Source organism: Ursus maritimus, unplaced genomic scaffold (assembly GCF_017311325.1).
Source record: "Ursus maritimus isolate PB19 unplaced genomic scaffold, ASM1731132v1 scaffold_10, whole genome shotgun sequence".
Lineage (NCBI taxonomy): Eukaryota > Metazoa > Chordata > Mammalia > Carnivora > Ursidae > Ursus > Ursus maritimus.
Window position 1 is genome coordinate 19,996,978 of NW_024423344.1, and position 24,250 is coordinate 20,021,227.

General features: G+C 45.8%; 1 protein-coding gene and 1 long non-coding RNA gene across 2 annotated transcripts in view; one reads left to right on the forward strand and one right to left on the reverse strand.

The window, feature by feature from the left end:
* Window positions 1-299: 299 nt before the first annotated feature.
* Window positions 300-9,135, reverse strand: LOC103677630. The gene is made up of 4 exons (XR_572479.1): window positions 8,349-9,135; window positions 7,714-7,770; window positions 3,312-3,347; window positions 300-1,364 (listed from the first exon to the last, which is right to left on the reverse strand). It is a non-coding gene; the product is annotated as an uncharacterized LOC103677630 (long non-coding RNA).
* Window positions 9,136-20,880: 11,745 nt separating this feature from the next.
* The window catches only part of ATP7B (ATPase copper transporting beta), a 43,683-nt gene continuing 40,313 nt past the window's right edge, over window positions 20,881-24,250 (forward strand). The window contains exon 1 of the mRNA XM_008706890.2: window positions 20,881-22,102. Within this exon, the coding sequence (XP_008705112.2) occupies window positions 20,920-22,102 (1,183 nt within the window). The 5' untranslated portion in view covers window positions 20,881-20,919. The remainder of the gene's footprint in view (window positions 22,103-24,250) is intronic.

Here is a 24,250-nt window from a genome sequence, read left to right on the forward strand (position 1 = left end):
GATTTAGCTATTGTGGACAGAGCTGCTATGAACATTGGGGTGCATATGGCCCTTGCTGAGAGAGAACTTTAATCTCACATCACTTAGAAAATTCCAAGGGCTTTAGGAGACCAAATACATATTTCTTTTTTTTTTTTTTTTTAAGATTTTATTTATTTATTTAATAGAGAGAGAGTACAAGCAGGGGGAGCGGCAGGGAGAGGGAGAAGCAGGCTCTCTGCTGAGCGGGAAGCCTGACATGGGGCTCGATCCCAGGACCCTGGGATCATTACCTGAGCCGCTTAACCAACTGAGCCACCCAGGCGCCCCCCCCAATATAGATTTCTTATTATAAATCACAATATCACCTGTTTCCTTGTTGATACCCTGCATAGTTTGGTTCGTTATTGAAAGTAGGTGTTGAAGTCTCCCAACTGTGGCTGGGAGATTGTCTTTTTTTCTTTTCATTTCTGTCAGTTGTTTTGTCGTGTATTTTGTGTGCTGTTATTAGATGTATTTGTTTATAATTTTTATATCTTCCTGGTGGTAACTTTTATCATTGTCAAATGTACCTCTTTGTTTCTGGTAACACTGTTTTAAAGTCTGTTTTGTTTCCATAGCCACATCAGCTTTCTTGTGGTTACTGTTTACGTGGTACATCTTTTTCCACTCTTTTATCTTTAGTCTATTTGTATCCTTGAATCTAACATTCATCGAACTTCCTAGATGTGTAGGCTATTATTTTTTTTTCATTAAATTTGGGAAATTTTCTGTCACTATTTTTTTATTTTTTCTATTTCTTTCTCCTGGCCTCTCATCACACATGTGTTGGTGTGGGTAATGGTGTCCCAAATTTCTATGAGTGTAACCAAACCCACGCCTGTCTACCTGATGCTCAGCAAAGCCAATCACCAAGACAGGTTTGGAACAAGGAAAGGGTTTATTCGAGAGGCAGACAAACGAGAACAGGAAGGCAAGCCTCAACCCCACTTCCCTGAAGGGGACAGAACAAGTCTTTTATAACCTTTAGGGCTTGAGATTATATACGTATTGATGAAAAGGGCAGGGAAACTTAAGACTATTCATGAGGAACAATGGAGTGTGCGCATTGAGCAAACATATGCATAACATATGTCCCATGTTCACTTTCGGGGAAGACAATATCAGAATGAGACAAAATTCAGCCCCTGATGGCAGGAGGTTATCTTAGGACAGGGAGAAGGGGTGTGGGCATGCCGCAAAAGCTGGTATAAACTGGAGGGGGTCTTGGGCTCCTTATCTTGGGTAAGGAAGGCAGGGCCTTGCTTGTTCATAGGCTGGAACCACATCAGTTGACCTTGAGTCCAGGCTTCTGCGGAGCCCATGAGTGGATTTGATAGTGGGGTCTGAAAAGACACAGTAGCTGATTAGGGGAAACAGTTTTCTGAGAAACAAGCTTTAACCTTTCTGCTAGTTGCAACCTCATTAACCCTGTAGGTCTCAGTGTTTTTTGTTTTTTTTTTAAGATTTTATTTATTTGTCAGAGAGAGAGAGAGAGCACAAGCAGGGGGAGCTGGAGAGGGAGAAGCAGACTCCCTGCCGAGCAGGGAGCCTGATGTGGGGCTTGATCCCAGGACCCTGGGATGGTGACTGGAGCCCAAGGCAGACACTTAACCGACTGCTGATAGATTGAGTTCTCTTAGATCTCATCTTGTTGTCTGATTCTTTCAGTTCAGATCTACCATTGGACCCAACTAGTGAATTTGCATTTGAGTTACTATACTTTTCAACTCCAGAATTTCCATGTGGTTCTTTTTTATCCTTTCTATCTCCTTATTGGTATTCTCTATTTAATGCAACATTGTTATCATCCCTTCCTTTATTTAAAATGGTTTTAATGGTTTCTGTGTTTGTAGAGTAAATCCTACATGCAGTTGCAATCACAGGCAGTTTTTGTTGGTGACTTTGTTTCCCCCGGTGTATGGATCATACTTTTTCTTTGCATGTCCCACAATTTTTTGGTAGAAACTGGACATTTAGGTGATTCTGGGTACTGCTACTTCCTTCACCACCACTGCCCTTTGATGGGATGTTCCTGAGCTGGTGTTTTGAGATTTGTTCTGACCCTAGGCCTGCTGTCCCTGGCTTTCTCCCCACCACCAACCCTGCTACTCCAGCAAACTGGCCAGCCTATAGTTTAGCCCATCTGTCCAACTGATCTACCAATCTCCTCCCAGTTGCCTTTCACCCAGGCAGAATTTTGGAGCCAAGGCTTGAGCTGGGAATGGGGACAATGGCACACGTCTCTCTGAGTGATTCTCGCTCCTTAGGAGCTGAGTGCTTGGGGGAAGGGAATTCGCCAGGACAGGGGGCACGCAGTACCCTCAGTTCTGCTCTGTTTTCATCTCTTGGTTTGGAACCACCACATTATGAGGCCAGACAAGGGCAGTTGGGGCCCCATATTCCAGGTGCACCATGCTCGAGGTAGAGCCTTCGTACCACCATTGGGGACTAGATGGGAGAAGGGAACTCCACCTCTTGGCTGCATTAGCCTACAACTTAGCCTCCACATCAGGATGAGATGGACAGGGTGAGAAGTGCTGATACCCTGCCCCTCCTGGGAAGAAAGCCCACTGACTGGAAGCTGGGCGGAGAGGGATCCCTGTGTTCTGGGCTGCACCAGTCAAGTGGAATTTTCCACCTTGCTGAGTTCAGAGAGGGGAGGGAGTGTGGTCTTGATTCAAACAGCATAGACTCTTGCTGTTCTTACCAAATTTTAGGAGGTGTTCTTGAATAAATGTTGCTTCATTTGCTGTATGTCTTTAGGATCATTTCCAGAGCCTTTCCATGTTTGTTCGTTCGTTTTTAAATAATTCTCATCAGTTTCACTGGGGAGTTGGGCTGCACAGCTCATACTGCCATGCCAGAAGTCCCTACGCCTCTACTGCATTTGACACTTGTATTAGAATTACGTTTGGCTATGGATAACAGAAACTCCAAAGCAATATGGCTGTTAGTAAAGTCTAGAGGCATGCGTCCTGGGTTGGTGTGGCATCGCCAGGGTCATCAGGGATGCAGGCTTCTTTTCTCTCTGCTCTAGAAAGCTAGGATGCAACTCCCATTATCCTGAAACCTCATGGCCTTAAGATGGCTGCCAGGACTTCAGCCCTCTAATCCATGTTACACAGCAGAAATGAGGAAGGGGTAAGGACCAACCCACTCTCCCTTTTAGGGAGCCTTCTCAGGAGCTCTGACAAACAGCTTTTCCTTGTATTTCATTGGCCAGAACTCTGCGTCTGTTTTCAACATTTTTAAATTAGAAGATTTTATTGTGTAAAACTCCAGCTACTTACCTTCTCTTGGAAACTCTGGAGCCCAAGTGTAACTGCCTCATTTTGGTGGAGCATGTTAAAAAGAAAACCACAGAATCAAAATGGCATCACTTAGGTTAAGTCCCCAAGACTATAAAACAGAGTTTCATACCTAATCTAAATCAGTTTCAGCCTTCTGCAGAAATACAGCTCTTAACGGGTTAGTCAGGAGTTTTCAGATAAGCACCAATGAGGTAATCTGTCACATGGGTCTTCTCCATCCCCTAAAGGAAGATGAGGTAATCTGCATAGTAAGACCCTCTGCTCTTCCTCCTAAGGGAAGGTGATCTTGCCTGAAACAATTTTTTCTTTTCTCTCTCTTACAACTTTCATGCCCCACCCTCCTTCCCTTAAAATCTTCCATTTTGTACAACTCCTGGGAGCACCCCTCTGCTTGGTCAATGGGATGCTGTCCCATGTATGGATCGTTTAATAAAGCAAATTAAATCTTCGAATTTACTTCTTTGAATTTTGTTGTTGTTTTTAACAAGGTCAGTGCCTGTTGTCAGTGGTAATGGAGTTTAGACCGTTGGCTTGGAGGGGAATAGAATAAGGGAGGGAGAAAGGAGACAGCTGTGCATGGGGGCGTCTTCTGAATGCTGAATACTTGTTTGAAAGTTGAGCAGCCCATGTTTTATTTTATAGCCAGCAAATATGTAAGTTGTTTTTGTGTCGTTTTCTGTGTCATTCATTCACCAAATATTTATTGAGAGGCTTAAATACAAGCGCTGCTGTGGTGCTGGGAATACAGAGGTGAGTAAAGAAAACAGACAAGGGATTCCTTGCACTTGTGAAACTTACATCCTAATGGAGAGATGGTCCGTAAACAAGTAAAATATATATTACTGTATCAGATGGTAGTTTAGTACTCTGAAAAATAAGCAGGAAAGATCCATAGGGAGTGTGAGTTGTTTGAAATATAAACAGGATAATTAGAGGCAAGCCACAGAGAATGTGACATTTGAGCAAAGACCTATAGAAGGTGAGGGAGTGAGCCATCTGGATAAGGGGTGTAGCGAGAGGGTTGTTTTTAAGCCCCAGAGAGTGGGGGGGGAGTCCCTGAGGCTTTGCTTTGTTGCAGAAACAGCAGGATCTGAATGGTTTTAGCCTAGTGAGTGAGGGGTGAGCAGTGTGAGGATTGGCTGAAAAGCTAACTGCAGTCGTCTGACTTTCCCTTAAGGGGGTGCTCTGGTTTTTGTGTTGAGAAGAGATTTTAGGGGCCAAAAACAGAGGCCAGAGGTCACTTAGGGGGGTTGTTAGAATAGTGTAGGTGAGATGTGCTGGTGGTTTGGACCAGGACCATAGTGGGGGATACTGAGGAGTGACTGGATGCTAGGTGTATTTAAAGATGGAACTGACAGGATTTGCTGAACATCTACCTTCAGGGTTGAAAGGAGGAGACCGTTCTTGTCAAGGGTTAATGCTGGTTTTCCCTGGGCACGTGGAAGGACGGAGATGGGACAGACTGGCAGAAGCAGGGAAGGGGCAGGATTTGGGGAGCTCAGTTTTAGACAAGTTCACATTCACGATGCATGTTAACTATCCAGCAGGAGATGGTGAGGGCCTTGGATCCCTCGTGGAATTGGGAGTTAGTGGGTATGAGTGGAATTGCTGCTGGACTGAACGAGCTCACCAAGGAATGAGTATAGACAGGGAATCCAAACAAGGGCTGAGTGGTGAGCCACTCCAGCACTAAGAACTTTGGGGCCTAGTAGGCTCCTGTGAAGGCCTCTGAGAAAGAGCTGTCAGGAGGGGGTTGGAGGAAAACCAGCAGGGAGTGGGTACTTGGGGCCCGACCTTGGGGACAAGGATACTTCTCCCTGCAGCCAGAGGGAAGGACTGATGCAGGTGGGCTGGTGGTTGAGATGCTGGCAGGCTCATCCGTGGAGACGGGATGGGGGTAGGGAGTGGAGGTCAGAGGAGCAGTGGGGAGACGAGGATGTGTAGCGTGACCTCCGGGAGAGCGGAGAGGGAGAGGACGAGGGAGATGCACAGTGGGACTGCTGGCGGCACCAAGGGCTCTCTCCAGGTTCATGATCTCGAGGCAGCGGGGCCAGGCAGCCTGGCTGTGTTGTGTCTCATCCGCGTTCAGCTGGGAGCAGACAGGTAGGGAGTCAGTGGGGACGTAGGGGGAACCAGGGCTGGAGTTGGGCCAGGTGGGCGTCCGATGACGAGGGCCACCAAGGAAGTTGAGGCGCATATGATTATGATTAACCGTGGGATGGAAACATTCCCTTTTATTCTGACAATCTCACGCGTTTCTCTTTTTGGCCCTGTCCAGTCTCTTTATGATTTAGAACCATGGTAATTTTTTTCACTGTAGGCAATCCATCCAGGTTTTTCCTTTTTCTGTCTCCTGTTAATAAGCTAATCTAACAGTTGTGCCAAGCTGTTTCGGCCTCAGACACCCCCAGTTCCTGGGCATGTGAGGAGCGGCCCCCCAGACCTCCCCCCCACCACAGCAGGTCTTCCAGGGTAACTGGCCTGCGGCAACCCCTCCCACACCAGGCACCTAACGTTCGAAGGATTTCTTTTATACTTTAATACTGTCCTCTACTGTTCTCTCCTAACCTGCTAATGAACTCCTGAGGGCAGAAAGTGTCTCATGTCTTCTGATGTGCATAGCGCTTAAATGGTTGGCTCTCAGGCTCTAAATTATACTCATTTATTAACATTCCGCCTCCGTTGTGAAGGATGGGCTGTTTGTACTGCTCATGTTCTCCGTCTGGGAACCTTCTGGGCCGCTGTTTCCCAGCGTGCAGCTTAGTGTCAGGTTCTGTTGTCCTGTCCTGACACAGGATCCGGGGCTCCTCTGCCTGTCTTGGGAGGACTGGCCCAGTGTTCTTTCTGAGAAGCCCCACTCGGGGTGAGGCTGGTCATCTTTGTCAAGTGCTGAAATTTTGGAACCAGATGTCTCTTCCGCATAAGGCCGTCGGTCTCGGAGGCTCATGGAAACGTGAGCGTCCCATCTGCCTTTGGGCCCGGGCTCCTCAGGTTACAACAGGATTTTTCTTTTTATACAAAAAAGATCCAGAGGGACTGGGAAGGTGGGTAGGATGAATTTATTTTGGAGAATAGCTGATATAATTTGCAGCAATGGGAGGCAAAGATAATTTAGTGTGAGGAGACCCTTGAAGACCTGTAGCTCTACAAGGAATATGTGAGAACCCCCCATGAAATCCTAGGTAGAAAGCACATTGGGATCTGTCTGCACTTCATCTCAGTGAGCACACAGCATATATGTAACATCCGGGGAATGAGGTTTGTCCGTCACTGCGTTAGGTAAGACGTAAGAACCTTGTCTTCCAGGGGCTTACAGTGTCTCACGGTGTGGGGCGTGTGCTAGGCATCACGAACGAGTATGGACTGATCCGGACGCAGCCTCTGTGGAGGGAGAACACTTGGCCTCCAGTAGCAGCAGAGGCTAGGTGCCTGCCAGGCCTCTGGAATTCAGATAAGGGACAGAGCCCTGTTAGCATGAATGGAGGCCACACTGAGAGCAGGACTTAAAGGATAAGGAGGATTAGCGGGGCGAGGAGGGGAGCCCAGGGGTCAGGTGTGAGGAAAGGGGGAGGTGCCCGAAAGAAGAGTTTGGACTGGATCCTCAGCCTGGGAAAGTGGTTCATGCTTTGGCTGTTTTGCAGGTCCCTTAGACTCTGTGGGAACAAAGGAGAAGCCAGCATTTCCACCCCAGACACCCCAGACATGCCTTCCTCCATTCCTCCTCATCTCTGCCAAACTGGAAAGGGCATTGCCTGCCGCAGGTCCTCTCGTGCTCGGATCGCTGGATCGCTGAGCCTGGAGGGCCCCCTCATTTGTTTAATCCTACCCTGCTATTCATTTTCTCTGCTCCTTGTAACCTTATAGGTCCCCCCTCCTCGGAGTCTTCGTTCTCATGCCAGCCCAAACTGTATTTCTAAATCACAAGTATAAATCATGTAAGTCCTTTGCGTTAAAAACTGGCGATTCTCCACTGTCCACAGGACAAAGTCTAAACTTCAGGCCTGTTCATAACCTGGCCCCAGCCTCCTTTTTCTGGCTGTCTTCTGGGTCTGAGTGGCCATTTAGGAGAAGTAAAAATATTTTATAGTAGAGTATTCAAATTTTCTATAGTTCATGGTGCTAACAGAAGCACTTAGGATGTATGATGCCAGCATATTTTCCTTATCAACCATTCAGAGCTGCAGCACAGAAACATTTTTATTTATAATGATCCCCTGTCACCAAGGAGAAGTTGAAATCTGGATAGTAACTCATATTTTAAAAGACAGCAGAAAGATAAATGGCACCTTTGGGGAAGGATTTCTGCCCAAAATGACATTTTTTTTTTTTTAAATCTGTGCTTAAAAAGATAAGCTTCAGCTATCCGGAGAACCATACTTACAATGCACGCAAAGGAGCTGTGAGGTGGTCGGCAGGCACACGGGGATCCTGATGGATCCTGTCAGGAAACAGGGAGACCGTGGATAGGCGAGATCTGAGTGATGGCAAGAAAGCAGTCACACACATTCCAGACTCCTCTAAGCCGGCTCCCTACGTGGGGCTGGGGCCTGAGGCCCTTAGCCTCAAACATGCCATTCCTTTTTGGTCACCGATTTGAAGGGCACTTCTTGGAAATGGAGGCAGGTTCTTTTTTGACTGAGCACAGGGCAGATAAAAAGCCAAGCGAGACACATGGGAGTTGGCCGCCCTGAGCATGTTTCAGAAGTGGGAGCCGACAGGTAGTCAAATCCCCATAGAGCACACGAGAGGTAGAGGAGTGAGAGTCTCAGGGGGGCCTGTGGGGAGGCTGCCGTCCCTCAGAGACGCAGATCTCTTGGTCAGCAGTTCTTGGGGCAGTGGTGGCAGTTTTAATTGGGGAAGAAGGGTCATTGCCTCCTATGGAAGCAGTGCCCTCGAGCAGAAGGTGACATGTCCTAAATGCCCTCAGGTACAGGCATGTGACCCCACCCTCCCCTGCCAGGGGCACATTCAGCCCAGGAGAGGAATGCAAAAGGATATAGTGTCTGTTTTACCCACCCGATTCAGTCGGCAGTGTGGACATTCCATACATACGCACTTGGAGGGGGCACTTGGAGGGGGCGGCGTTGCCAGGATTAGTGGCTGGCGGAGCTGTTCCTTCCCATGGAGGATGAGGTTGCCTCTTTCCCGGCACTGAGCCGGTGGGGGTGGGAAGGGAGACAGTGCTGCCCAACAGAGCAGAGCGGAGGCTGCCTGGATTCCCTTAATCCTCCTGTGGAACAGCGGGTAGCCTGAGAAGCCCGAATTGTGGGTTACTCCGTGGCTGTCCTGCTACATATAAGAAGTGGATGAGCCTTGTTATCCAGTGAGTTTTTGCAGTCAGTCCTTACTGAAGTCAAGCCAAGTTGGTCCAAGGGAAAACAAAGCTGCAGGAAACATGGAACTTTCTTACACCTTCTTGAAAATGCAAGTCATGTTGCCTAGGAAATACTTCTGTCCCCTAGCGTGCTGCACACCGCCAGCATTGGAGCTATGGACGGGGCAGCTGAAGTTATTCCAAGAAAGCGCTGGAAGTTTGCTAATAAAAGGAAGTGTCATTTCTCCCCTACCTCGAGGCTGGATTTCGGGGAGTGCACATGGCCAAAAGGAAACCGTACTCAGCTCTGGGAGGTGATTACGTGCTGGGCTCTTGCACACGCTGGCTGGGTGTCCTGGCAGAGCTGGATGAGGGCACGCGTGGGGCCGTGTGCAAAGATTCCTAGTGCCGAATGCAGTGTGATGAGTGAGAGGCTGCCAATTGGTTGGAAGGATGTAGGTAAACAAGAGCAAATATATATATATATATCCCGCGGTGTGCAGCCTGCCCGAGTTCTGCGGCTGGCTGCTAGACTTGGCTGGCAGCCTCCTACCCGACTGGCTCCGGAGCAGAGGGGAATCTGCGGGACTGAGCGCGGAAGGTGCCTCCCCCTGCTAGTTAGGAGGACACTGTTAAAGCATTTCCTTCTCACAGGACCAGGTAGCGTAGTGAGGGCGAACTGCTTGCTGGAATGGTGGGTAAAGGTGTGACCATGGACCCAGCGATGGAGGAGGCTGGGGGTGAGACGCCGGGGAGCCCGGAGCCGTCCTTCCTGGCGACCCTGGGTGACCCACAGGTGACCCTGGTGTCCGTCCACAAGCGGTGGTCCTTCAGGAGGAGCCCTGGGGCCAGGGGCTCCACCAGGCCAGTGACTTCAGAGGAGGAAGGAGAGTTTGCACAGAAGGTTTTGAACGGAGCACGAGGAATCCGTTCCAATCAGGTCAGTGCAATTGCAGGAGGGCTCGCAAGCCGAGGGGGAGCTGGACCGGGCTCCCAGATGGACGCTGCTCCCATGTCCCACGAGCAAGGGGTCAGGGAAGCCGGTCTCGGGGAGGGAGCCAGAGGCAAGGTGGATCTCCAGAGACAAAAGTGCATCATGCTAACTCTCGGGTTTGGTTGCTTATTTTTAGGATATTTTGTAAGCCTCTATGGAGCACAAATTTTCCAAAAGGCAACTCAGACAAAAATGGATGTCCCCGTCGTCTTATTTTTTTTTTAAATGTGTACCTTATTTTGTTAATGTCCACATTTTTACTAAATAAATATTTTGAGCAGGTTGCTGCAAAACGAAGCTGCTCTTCTTAAGCAAATGAAAGTTTTGTTTAACCCAAAGGTCAGGTCATGTTCAGAAGTAGGGCAGTGTAACGTTTTATAAAAAACGGTGCCTTTTCCTAGCATTTCTGGGTGGGACTGCTGGTTTGTGTGGGGTCTTTTTTAGTGATGAAGGCAGATGGACAAAAATACTAGTTAGATACAAAGGAAAGTTTTCGTGAGTCTCTTGCTCCTTTAAGAGTTATTTTTGTTTCTTCTGGTTTTTATTGTTTAAAAAGTCCCAAAAGCTAAAAGAACTTTTGTGAAAAGAGGTTTCTGAAATGTACTATGCAAGAGATTTACATCTGTTGAGGGAAATTTATCAATGTCTTTTATGCAGTGCATGGTCAGCTTTTATATTTTTTAGCTGAGTGTCTAAGAGAGCAAAATATTAAATTTGGGGGGGGGGAATGCCTGACATTTCTTAAATGCTCAGACTCCCGCTTTACAAAATCCAGCCTGTGTCTATTTGAATGTGAAATATTCTAATTTTTAATGGCCAGTACTAATCTCGCGTGACTAGGGGAGCAACCTGAACCTGGCTGGGGGAGCCCTTCAGAAAGGAGGCTGGCGTAGAGGCTGTGGTCCTGAGAGTCTGGTGCAGATCTGTGCTCTTCCGGTGCCGGGCTGGGGGACGTGGCAGACGAGTCTCGGACTCCTCCAGCTTCACATTCCCCACTGCAAAGTGGAACGATAAGTCCCACCTCCTGGGATTGTGAAAGCACTTTGTGGGGTACTATAGAAACGCAATGTTGTACTGTTTCTGCCAAAATTACAATATTCAGTAGAATTCCCAACTCAAGATGTGGTTGGTGCTCTCTGGATGTCTGGTACAACTGTGTCAGCCAGTCAATCTGTCAGAGCGCAGTGCCAACTGTTTTTTTCTAAAGCTCTGATTGTAAAAGTAACGTGTTCATTGTATGAAACAAATTTAAGATGAGGCGAGGGGAACAAAGTATTAGGAAGAAAATGCAAGCAACCATACGCCCCAGCCGCATACGTGTATGAGTCTCTCTATTTATTTACGGATATAGGATCAGGTGGTACATAGTATTATACACCTTATATTTTTTACTTAGTATTTTGTGAACATACACCCACACACATATGACATATGTACATCTATACCTATATCATCAGGTTTAATTGCAGTCCCGCTTTTAAATTTAGGATTATTTTTAGGAAGAATTGAAATGAATTATTCTCAAATGGGGGAAATTTGTAGTAGCTGGTTTAGGATGATAAGAACCAAGCTAAAAGGGGCGCCTGGGTAGCGCAGTCGTTAAAGCGTCTGCCTTCGGCTCAGGGCGTGATCCCGGCGTTCCGGGATCGAGTCCCACATCGGGCTCCTCTGCTGGGAGCCTGCTTCTTCCTCTCTCACTCGCTTGCTGTGTTCCCTCTCTCGCTGGCTGTCTCTCTGTCACATAAATAAATAAAATCTTAAAAAAAAAAAAAAAAAAAGAACCAAGCTAAAAGTCATTTGTAAATGAGTACTTGTTCATTGCCAACAATGTATTGACCCCAAATCTGTCATAAATCAAACTTTGGACCTACTTGAGAGTTGAATTATTTAGTACTTGGTATGTCTTTTTGATGAAAGCCATTCTAACAGGCCTGAGGTAATACCTGGGTTGTGGTTTTGATTTGCATATCTCTGGTGATTAGCAGTGTTGAGCCCCTTCCCATGTGCCTGTGGGCCATTTGTGTCTTCTTTGGAGAAGTGTCTATTTGTGTCCTCTTCCCATTTTTTAATCTGTGTGTGTATAAATATAGATAGATAGATAGATAGATAGATAGATAGATAGATAGAGTTGTAGGAGTTCTTTATGTATTTTGGATATTAACCCCTTATCAGATATGTGGTTTGCCAATATTTTTTCCCATTCCATGGGTTGTCTTTTCATTTTGTTGATGGTTTCTTTTGCTATGCAGAAACTGTAGTTTGACGTGGTCCCACTTGTTTATTTTTGATTTTGTTGCTTGTGCTTTAAGTGTCATACCCAAAAAAATCATTGCCAGGATCCATGTCAAGGAGCTTTTCCCCTATGTTTTCTTCTAGAGTTGTATGGTTTCTGGTCTTCTAAGTCTTTAATCCATTAGGGTTAATTTTCATGAATAGTATAAGATATGGGTCCATTTTCATTCTTTTCCATGTGAATATCCAATTTCTCCAGCACCATTTATTGAAGAGACTTTCTTTTTCTCCATTGAGCATTGCTCTTTTGTCAAATATTACTTGACCATATATTATTTTTTTAAAGGTTTATCAACCACCTCCATTTCTTTTTCTGAGGATTATTTTTGGTATCAAGTACCTATTGTGCATTACAGGGTAGTATACGTTATAAACATGTGTTTACACTTAAGTCTTTCAAAGGAATGTATTTGTTTTATGTTGAGCTAATCATACCTATAATTCTAGGCAAAAACTTACATTCGTTAGCCATTATAGACTACTATAATGATTTATAGTATTTTGTGTGATAAAATAACTGCATTATTTCACCAAATCTGACAACCATATGGAATTTATCAATAATAATAATTAGCAAAAATAATCCCAAGTTCGTTGACTTCTGTCCTACGATTATCTGAGTTCCTGGTGTTGGTGTGACATCTCTTCCAGCCTGTGGCACTCTTGCATGTGTTTAATGGGAGGTCTTTTACATCGTGATCTTATAATTCTGGGAAATGACATAAGGTAATGATGACTTTATGATTCTGACCTAGACTGTGTCATTCAAATGTAAAAACATGTTTGAAGATATGGACAGTTGCTTGATAGTGACAGGATTGTTATATAACATTTCTTTGATGGGAGGGGCTTGAAATACAGTCTTATCAGAGAAGATTCTGAAGCAGGAGAAAAATGCTGTTGATTTGATAAAAGTCTGATAGGATAATTGTTGCAATAGACCTAAGTTAAAAGCCACGAAATTCTCTGAAAGGGTTAATAGTAAAGCTGTTTGGAACGAGATTGCAAACAAATTTTCTGAGGTAATCATTGTAAAGTGCTTCTTGGAGAGGTCTTACAGTTTGTGAATTTCTAGATTTTATTTTTTCATATGTAGAAAACAACATGTGTTGTATGTATATATTGAGACTGGTTAATTTACCTTTATTCACTTTTTTGCCCAAGCAAATAATGAATATAGTGCATCCAGTTTCTCAGTAAGAGTTCATACTTTACCTTGCTGTGGTCAAGAGAAGGAAACAGGCAATACATTTGTTCAGAATTTCCCAGAAAGTGTATAGTCAACATCAGAGCTGGGGTGGCCCCGGAGGGCAGAGATCTGGGTGTTGCACACACAGCCCGGGCCCGTAGTTGGCCCTCATCAGTGTTTGAATTATTGCCTGAGTTTTGGTTAGTTCGGGTTTTTTTTTTTTTTCAGTAGATAAAATTTAAATAATAGTGCCTAAAAGCTCTTTCTGGACCTTGGTGAAACATCATGAAAAAACAGTTTGAAGGGGTTGGACTGGGGGTTGGGGCAATATGTACACTTGTTTTAATGATTAGTTTTCCTTATCAGTTAAATGGTGGAAATAGTAAGTTCCCTGCTTACCTCCTTGGGCCACTTTTAAGGACCAAATGAGTCATGTTTGTCTTCCTAGTCATTCATTTTCAGACATTTATGATGTTAGCTGTTTAAATCCTTTCAGCGTTCAGGCCTTCCTGCAAAACTGTAAAGTAGGCTTTCTTACTACCCCGTTTTACCTGCAGCTAGGAAAACTGGGGCTTGGATTCGCCCAGACATGGCTGGAATTCATACCCAAGACTGTCAGACACACCCTCAATAAATTCACAGCAAGTAAGAAGAACATATATTTAAACAAATATGTGAAAATATTTTTTTAGAGTATAAAGCCATGCACAAGTATACCATCAGGGCATCACTGTTGTCGTCTTTATCACAGTGATTAGTATCGTTGTTGGCATTGTATGGTTTAACAAGATATTCTTTGCCTTAGATAAACTGAAAAACCACATTTGTTTTCTGGTATAAAAATGACACTTGTTTGTTTTTTTAATTTTTAATTTAAATTAAATTTTAAATTTTAATAACTGGAAAACATGCAGAAAGTCGCACCTATAGATAACCTCAATTTTATGTATTAATACATAAGTACACACTCGTGTAAATATGTATACATACAGGTTTAACAATGAAACGTGGACCGTCCCTCAGTGGGGGTTTTAGAGGCTGGTGCCCATCTGTCTGGATCTTTTCTTGAGTTAAACAATCTCTTCTGACCCTCCCTCCCTTATGAACCTCTGATATCCAGAGATTTCTCAGATAAGAATAGGGCCTGGCAATGAGTCATTCACACTCAGGAGGATGTGGAAGGTTCCAGAACCACTACCACTTCTCCTTGTGTCCTGCCTCGTCTTGTAAGCATGGCTGCCTTGAATGTATTTGCAGTTAGGAATATTGGAGGAAGCAGAGTGAGTACTGATATTCTGCTGTAGTTTTTCTGAAGTCCCAGAGACAGCTAGAGGTGGCCTACTCAGGGATGAAGGAAGGCTAGGCTCAGACTCGGGCAGACGGGCCCAGTGCTCCTGGCCACTCCCCTGCCTCCTTGCTGGGCTCACTCGCTTAGCTGTTAGCCTCATTGTTACGTGGCAGGTAAGAGGTGGCTCTTTTTCCGTGTTCTCTGAGTGTTGCTCTTTTGTATTTTGCTTTTTCTGTATTGGAGTCTCCTCCTGTAATTAGCATGGCTAAAAGGAAAATGTAACCTTAACTGTTGTTTTAAAAAAATAGCCTGCTGGACTTTTGAGCTGGATTTAAATCCCAGCTGTTATTTAGATTGATTTGTGACCTTTGATAAGTCTGAGACTGTTTCAACGGTGAAATGGTGATAAGAATACTTACTTGTAGAATTATCTTGAGCATTAAGGATATAAAATGCCGTCCTCATAAAATAACACTGAGAATCATTAACTATTTGCTCTTACTGGATCTGCGTACATATGAAAACAGCAGGACGTTTCTGTTTTGAATTCCATGAAAGTTCAGGTGCACAGAGTTGGATGGGGCGGAAGTTAGATGCTGGAACATTTCTCCTCCTGAGTTGTTAAAGGTGTTACACACCCTTCAGAGTGAAAGAAGTTTCAAGGGTAAGTTGGGCCAGTGGTATCCTGAAGGGTGATGTGGATCCCAGTGGAACGAAGAGATCTCGGAAGGGGCTAATGTATCCTTGCATTGTGCACGTGGTAGAATTGCTCTTCGATTTGTGGTCACAGACATTTTCTACGAGGCATGCCGTTTCTGGGCTTTTCAATTTCAGTCTGGCTCTGAAACCTTTCGTCCAAACATGGCACCCCATTTCCAGTTTCTTCTTCATACCAGCCTGGCCTGTCTACAGATCTGACTTTCCTATCCTAGCTCCACCTCAGTGAATCGACCCTTTCTATCCCTTTAACCATCTTTTCTTTTACAAGCCCTGGCATCCATGGAAAATGCCATGTGGCCCGAGTGTCTAGAGAGTACAAAGAATTGAAATTCGTGTTTGGATTCCTCTCTGTGGAATTCCCCCCCTTCCTGTGTTGCCAGTCCCTTCTAATCCTGATGCCCACCGTACTCATAGTTTGTTAACAACTTAAAACCTAGCAGAAGTTCTTCCCCAACCTGTTGGGCTTGCCAAAGAAGTCCCAGACATCTGTCCTCAAGAAGTATATAATTTAGTGAGAATTAGGCAACACTGGGATTCCATAAGGTTTTCCCTGAACACAGTTCGTTCCCTGGACCCCCTCTCCAATGTCCATGATTGCTTGATGAACCCTTAGACCTCAATGTGTTTGTTTTTTGAACTCATTAGAGTTTTTTCCCCCAAAGATCCTCTTTCTTGAAGAATGGAATTAAAAGCACATATACATTCCGTGTGGATACACTTAAAAACTATTCAAATACCCAGCAACTGTTAGGAGATTGCTTCTAAACCAACAGAGACTCTGGTGTTTCACAAAGTTGTGTTACGTGCAAAGCTTTATCTTTCGTAACTACTTGTCTTTAGAAACCTGCCTGTCTAGAAGGGGGACCTCTGAGTATCGTTTGCTACAAATAGCTTCCAATGCTTCTGCAAACCTTTTTGGCAGGAGCATGGAATCCATAATCACGGGATTAAGAGCTAGCATTGTGGCTTGGGGTTTGGTGAGTTTTAGCTAGACCTACCTAGGACCAAGCAAAATAAGTTGGATAGTAAATCATTAGGGGTTTGTTTTTCCGACAGACTAGGTGGTTGAGGGTTATGTCTTGTTTTAAGGAGGCAATTCTGCTTATGAAGATACTGTATTAAAGTGAACATCCTTGAATATCTTAGTTTTTCTTTCATTTTTGTCAATTAAACAAGTATTTAATACCGGTTATGGTCAAGTCATTGTTCTAGATCTCCTTTATACTCGTGTTATTTTAATTTTTAAACTAATTATTTTTTAGAATTTGGTAATGCATGTATATTATACATTAGGTTTTTTTTGAAAGCCTTCAAATTCAAAAATAAATTTTATTTTTTTTCTTCTATTTTTTTATTAGAATAATATTTTTTTATTATATTATGTTAGCCACCATACAGTACATCCCTGGTTTTTGATCTAAGGTTCAATGATTCCTTAGTTGCGTGTAACACCCAGTGCCCCACCATGCAATACGTGCCCTCCTTACTACCCATCACCAGCCTATCCCATTCCCCCACTCCCCTCCCCTCTGAAGCTCTCAGTTTGTTTCTCAGAGTCCATAGTCTCTCATGCTTCATTCCCCCTTCTGATTACCCCCCCTTTCTTTATCCCTTTCTTCTCCTACCGATCTTCCTAATTCTTATGTTCCAAAGATGAGAGAAACCATGTGATTGTCTTTCTCTGCTTGACTTATTTCACTTAGCATTATCTCCTCCAGTGCCATCCATGTTGCAGCAAATGTTGAGAATTCGTTCTTTCTGATAGCTGAGTAATATTCCATTGTATATATGGACCACATCTTCTTTTTTTTTTTTCAAAGATTTTATTTATTTATTCAACAGAGATAGAGACAGCCAGCGAGAGAGGGAACACAAGCAGGGGGAGTGGGAGAGGAAGCAGCAGGCTCCTAGCAGAGGAGCCTGATGTGGGGCTCGATCCCACAACGCCGGGATCACGCCCTGAGCCGAAGGCAGACGCTTAACCGCTCTGCCACCCAGGCGCCCCGAGGACCGCATCTTCTTAATCCAGTCATCTGTTGAAGGGCATCTCGGCTCCTTCCACGATTTAACTATTGTGGACAATGCTTCTATGAACATTGGGGTGCATATGACCCTTCTCTTCACTATGTCTGTATCTTTGGGGTGAATACCCAGTAGTGAAATGGTTGGGTCATAGGGTAGCTCAATTTTTAACTTTTTAAGGGACCTCCACACTGTTTTCCAGAGTGGCTGTACCAACTTGCATTCCCACCAACAGTGTAGGAGGGATCCCCTTTCTCCACATCCTCTCCAACAATTGTTGTTTCTTGCCTTGTCAATTTTTGCCATTCTAACTGGCGTAAGGTGGTATCTCAGTGTGGTTTTGATTTGAATTTCCCTGATGGCTAATGATTTTGAACATTTTTTCATGTGTCCGTTACACACGGAAAGAACTCTTCCCTCCCACTCCTGTGCCTCAGCCCCGAATCCTCCTCAAATTCTGTACCAGTTTCTTACGTATTCTCCCAGAGATAGTCCATGCATATGCAACCAGCTCCGTGTGTGACATTCTTTTTCTCACAAATAGTGCAGGCATGCTGTGATAGACTTACTTTGGTGGCCCTCCCAATGAACTACACCTCCTTGTATTTAAGCCCTTCTGTAATTACCTCCCATACTGGCCGAGTTTGGCCATGGGACTGGCTTTGGGCATGATGAATTAGTGAGTGTGATGCAAGCAGAGGCTTGGTAAGTGCTTGCACACTGGGACTTGTCCTCTGGGAATGCTCACTATTGTGACACTGCCTCTCAAAACCCAGAAACCAGCAACTGTGAAGTACCCAACCTAGCCATGTGGAAAGGCTTCACAGAGAGAACTGAGGTCCCTTCCCGTGGCTACCAGACAGTAGCCAGCATCAACTTGCCAGCCATGTGATGGACAGACCATCTCCTTGGAAGTGGAACCTCCAGCCCCATTGACGCCACTCCAGATGACGCAGAGATGAGCTTTCCCTGCTGAGCCCTGTCCACACTGAAACAATGTGAGCTCTCGTTCTGAGCCACTAGATGTGGTTTGTCACGCAGCAGTGGATAACTGAAACACTGTATTCACCATGTATTCTGTGTCCTGCTTTTTTTCACTGAATGATATATTTGATAATCCATTTCAGTATATACAGAGTTACCGCGTTCCTTTTTATTTTTTTTTTAAGATTTTATTTATTTATTTGACAGAGAGAGACAGCCAGCGAGAGAGGGAACACAGGCAGGGGGAGTGGGAGAGGAAGAAGCAGGCTCCTAGCGGAGGAGCCTGATGTGGGGCTCGATCCCATAATGCCGGGATCACGCCCTGAGCCGAAGGCAGATGCTTAACGACTGCGCCACCCAGGCACCCCCCTCGTTCCTTTTTAAAGAGCTGGATACTATTCCTTTGAATAGCTGTGTAGTAGTTGAAGTAATCAACCTCCTATTGATGGACATTTGTTTCCAATTCTTTGCAGTCTTTAATATCTTCGCTGCATGCTTGCTTTTAGACATGAAAAAATATGTGTATTGAGTAAATTCTTAGAAATGGAGTTGCTGGGTCAAGGAATATTTGGATGTGTCATTTTAATATACATTACCAGGTTGCCCTCCTGAGAGTTTACACCCCCACCAGCTCTAGCATGAGCGACGGTGCCGGCCCCAGCAGTACCGCAGTGCTGTTGGAGTGTCACGGTTCTGCCTTGGTATTGTTTTTGCATATATCGAAAAGGCATTTGCATTTTCTTTTTGATGGACTTCCTTTTTCCTGTTGGATTGTGGGCCTTTTTCTTTTTAGAAGGAGCTCTTTATATTTTAACGAAATTAGCTCGTGCTTAGTACGAAGCAAATCTTTTCTCCCCCTCTGTTTCTCATTTATCTTTTTCCTTGGGTAGAGCCATGTTTTCTCTTAATTGTGGTTAGATTTATCGGTCTTCTATAGCTTTTGGATTTTCTTGTTTTTCTTTTTTCATATTTAAACGTTCCCCGCCTGAGATTGTAATGGGTATTTTCCTGTGTTTTCTTGTATTATTACTGTTTTACTTCTTACATCTTCATCTCTGAGCTACCTGAAATATCTCTTGATAAATAGGTTCCAAATTCTATTTTTCCCAGTTGTCCATTAATACTGTTGTGCCGTGTCCTCTTTATCATATACTGCATTTCCATATTTATACCACAGGTAATCTCAGTGTATTTACTTAATGCAATAAACTCTTTTTAGTTGCTATCCCATAAATTACTTAATTATTTCCTTTTTTTCTCTACTATTTTAGGAAATACTATAGTGAATATTTTTAAAAACAACTCTTTATAACTATTAATTCCAGGCTAGTTTAGGATTTCCTTTATGGATGTACGAAAGAACATTTATAGTCTGCTTTGAATTTGAAAATTTGAAATCAAATTTATAGTTTGATTTAAACTTTCATTTTGTTAAGCTGCTCAAAAGCTGAAGTTGGAAAGATAGGCGTTTATGCACAGGGATACGGAGAAGATCAATCCATGTAACTGGGATTCATCTGGAGATATAAGTAGGATTGTGAAGGCACAGGGAATGATGTGCTTTCTGGTCATATACCATAGAGAAAGGCCTGTTCCCGAATTTCAGAAGCATGTAATAGTACTGGTATGAAAACTATTATCTAATCAGGAGCGTGGGGAGGCTGGGACCCTGCGAAAGGAAGATTTGGTTTTGCTAATAGAATGGCTGAAGCCACATCATTATGGGAAGAAAGAAGTCAGGAAATTATGCTTGTACTCTGGTATATTAAGAAAATACATCCGGGGCGCCTGGGTGGCACAGCGGTTAAGCGTCTGCCTTCGGCTCAGGGCGTGATCCCGGCGTTATGGGATCGAGCCCCACGTCAGGCTCCTCCGCTATGAGCCTGCTTCTTCCTCTCCCACTCCCCCTGCTTGTGTTCCCTCTCTCGCTGGCTGTCTCTATCTCTGTCAAATAAATAAATAAAATCTTTAAAAAAAAAATACATCCATTTAATTTGGGGAAGCCCTTGTGATTATGGGTGATGACTACAACTGTTGTGGACCCCCAGGGGGCAGTGACACTCAGTGGAGGCAGAACTGAGAAGTTGCTCCAGCCTTCCCCCTCCTGCCCCTCTTGGTGCAGCCATTCGTGCTCATTTCCCCTGGCTCGCGCAGCATACTTCCGGACCTTTTATCACAGGCCTGTGGTCTGACGCCAGGATGCCTGGGAGGTATGCATTTGGATTAGGTGCCCTGTGGTTGTTAAATTTAACCCCCGCTAAGAGAATGAGACCGACACCCTGGAAAGAGAGACAGAATTAAAGTGTTGCCCAATCTACATATATGTAAGTTGCAGCAGGATCGAAGCTCTGCAGGGAGAGTTCGGGAATCAGCCACAGGTGGGCCTGGCATGCTGGTTCCATGTGCGTGAGTGATATCACGCTCTCTTCCTTCCCTAGGGAAACCACTACATCTTCGAGGTAAGAAAAACACATTTTCCTAAGGTGGACAGTTGACGTCTAGGTTCAGCATTCAGAGTCACAGAATGTTCGAGCTAACAGAAACCCAACAGAACCATTTCATTTGGTCAATAATATTTTTATAGCTTTCTTTCCCTGCATTTTATGATCTTAAACTTTCGGGCCGTTTTGACGCCAGTGGCATTGTTTTCCATTTTCTCAGTGCCAGAGAAGCTGGAATATTTTAGCAAATATTTAGTTTCAAGGATTAAATACAAAATGTTATTTCTTTCCCCTTTAGATCCTGTCTAAACTTTCTTTGCCCACTCGTGCCTGGGAGCCAGAGATGAAGCAGAGTTTCGCCTTCGACAATGTTGGCTACGAGGGTGGCCTGGACGGTGTGTGCCCCCCTCAGACGACCAGCACCATCAGCGTTTCGGGCATGACTTGCCAGTCGTGTGTGCAGTCTATCGAGGGCAGGATTTCCAGTTTGAAAGGCGTCGTGAGCATTAAGGTTTCCCTGGAACAGGGCAGTGCGACCGTGACGTACGTGCCGTCCATCCTGAGCCTGCTGCAGATTTGCCATCACATTGAGGACATGGGCTTTGAGGCCAGCGTCGCAGAAGGAAAGGCTGCCTCCTGGCCCTCGAGGTCCTCATCCGGCCTCGAGGCCGTGGTCAAGCTTCGGGTGGAGGGCATGACCTGCCAGTCCTGCGTCAGCTCCATCGAAGGCAAGCTTGGGAAACTGCAAGGGGTAGTGAGAGTCCGAGTGTCCCTCGGCACCCAGGAGGCAGTCATTACTTACCAGCCTTATCTTATTCAGCCACAGGACCTCAGGGACCGTGTCAACGACATGGGCTTTGAAGCTGTCATCAAGAACAGAGTGGCGCCCGTCAGCCTGGGACCCATTGATATTGGGCGGTTACAGAGGACCAACCCAAAGACACCTTTGGCTTCCGATAACCAGAATCTCAATAACTCTGAGACCTCGGGGCACCAAGGGAGCCATGTGGTCACCCTGCAACTGAGAATAGATGGAATGCACTGTAAGTCTTGTGTCCTGAATATTGAAGAAAACATAGGCCAACTCCCCGGGGTTCAAAGTATTCAAGTATCCTTGGAGAACAGAATGGCCCAAGTACAGTATGACCCTTCTTGTGTCACCGCAGGGGCCCTGCAGAGGGCCATTGAAGCTCTTCCACCTGGGAACTTTAAAGTTTCTCTTCCTGATGGAGCAGCGGGGAGTGGGACAGGTAGCTGGTCTTCCAACCGTGTTGCCCCTGCCCCTGACCCGAGAACCCAGGCACCAGGCGTGTATGAAACCGTGGTGCTCGCCATTGCCGGCATGACCTGTGCATCCTGTGTCCAGTCCATTGAAGGCCTGATCTCCCAAAGGGAAGGGGTGCAACAAATGTCAGTCTCTCTGGCCGAAGGGACTGGAGTGGTGCTCTATGATCCCGCCATAATTAACCCAGAAGAACTCCGAGCTGCTGTTGAAGAAATGGGATTTGAGACTTCAGTCATTTCTGGTATGTAGTTGACCCATGTGAAGTGCACCCTGGGGTCTCCTCCTTTTCCCTTGTGCTTACGACATAGTGCCTACAGGGTAGGTGGGGGCCGGGGGGGCGGCGCACACTCGCTGCTCACCTGTCCACAGGGCTGACCAAATTCTGCAGCTTTTCCTTGTGTATTAAATGTGTTAGGGTAGAAGAAATAGAATTTTCTGATGTGTAGATTTTGCCTCTCATGTAGCTGGGACTAAAATGCTAAGTTCTTTGGTTTTTTCTGAAGAGAACAGAGATTCTGTGTTCTTTTTAAAAAAGAGTCCTGTGGGAACATCAGGACCTTCTCTCTCCAAAGGAAATGTCATCATATTCTGAGATTTCTCTGCTGAACAAAACAGTAAAAACAGAACCTTAGTCTCACCACCTGGAGCCCACTCTGTTGAAAGTGGGAATTAAGGAGCAGATTCAGTGATGATTTCCCTTGTTCTTCTCGATGGCTGTGGGAAGAGGCGCGCGTTTCTGCCAGGTGCCAGGACCTGTGAGTGGTGGGCTCTCCCGGGGGCTTATGTTGTAGCGCAGCAGGATGAGTCCCGCGTGAGCCAGGGAGGGCAGGGCATGGGGACGGGGACCGGGACGCCGGAGGCAGCTCATTGTGCTGGGGGAGCCCAGGGGAGTGGCCTGAGCACGAGGACTCAGGAGAAGGCCAGACAGGCCGGACAGCGGTGGGCCCCTCCGAATGGGCTGCGTGTCCAGCTGACGTTGCATTTCACTGTGAAGGCGAGGGGTGTCAGCGGGGGATTTTCACACCCAGAGGCAGCGCAGGTGGGTTCACACACGAGCAGGCCAGTCGGTGTCGGTGCGGTGTGGACTGAGGCACGGAGACCGCATGGGAGGCTGGGGAGAGATGACGTGGGGCTGGAGAGCAGGAGATGGACTAGAATGACGTTCAGGAGATTGCGTCCAGCAAGCTTGGTCCAGATGAGGGGTGTGATGGGGCGGGCCATGGAGGAAAGGGAGAGCCTGCGGCCAGCCCAAGCTGTGTACTTGCTGGAGGACAGCTGAGTGTTGGGTTCAATTCCTGGAGAGTGGGCTGGAAATGCAGATTAGGTGGTGGGAGCCATGGGAGATGACAGAAGGCTAGGGAAAGTGAGTGTGACCCGGGACAGGCAGAGGGAAGAACGTGATGGCACTGGTGTGGAAGGAAGGGTGTCTAGAGGAGGAGATTTTCACAAACAAGGATGGCACCCTGGAATTAAAGGAAGCTGTTTCAAGGAGGGGGCTTAGGGGGTCTCAGGCTCCATGTAACTAGGAGGAGGAGGCTCGGGTGATGGGGTGCCCAGCTTTATGGTAGGGGGAGGCACAGCCCTCTAGGAGCTTAGCCAAGGCGGGATGGAAAAGGTGATAGGTAGGAGGTTTGCAGAGGGGCTGAAGATGAGGAGAGAAAGCCGGACATGCGAGGGACAACTGTGTGGGCAGCAGTGTTTTCACGGCTTCGATCCCAAGATACCAGCCCTGTGCGGTAGTGCGAGTTGCAGGCTGGACCAGGCCAGGACAGTCCCATTAGCTTGCACTGCAGTCTGAGCTGCAGGGGGGTGGCCAAGCCCAGCTCTAGAAGGGCTCGTGGGCAAAGACCCATGGCCGCGCTCAGGGCCAGCTGGACTTGGTTGGGTTTCCCACATCCACTTCGCAGTGGCCGCCAAGATAAAGTGTGCCTCCTCGAAAAGCTCGCTGTGTCCTGGGGCTTCCCTGCACACACACCCTTAAAGGGAGTGGGTAAGTCGAGTGGAATGACTTGGCCCTGTTCTGTACTTTGTCTTTTGTACCAAGTTTCAGGAAGGAGTTTGTTTTTAAACAAAAATCAATGAGGAAATAACAATGGAACAGTAAATCCTGTACTTGAAAGGTAGGAAATGTAGTACAGAGTCATCATCTGCTGTATTTGTATGAGGTTTCAAGTCTTTCAACAGTAGAATCGGGTTGTTGGCAGTAAAAAGAAATTCGCATTGAACTGCATAATCCAGAATAATTGGATTTGACTAAGTAAGTCTAGAAAGAAAAGAGCAGTGCTTTTTATTGGCCAGAATTATGTATGTTTTTAGCCCAAGAGGTATTTAGTGTACCAGATTTAGCAAATAAAGATATAGGACACCTAGTTAAATTAGAATTTCAGAC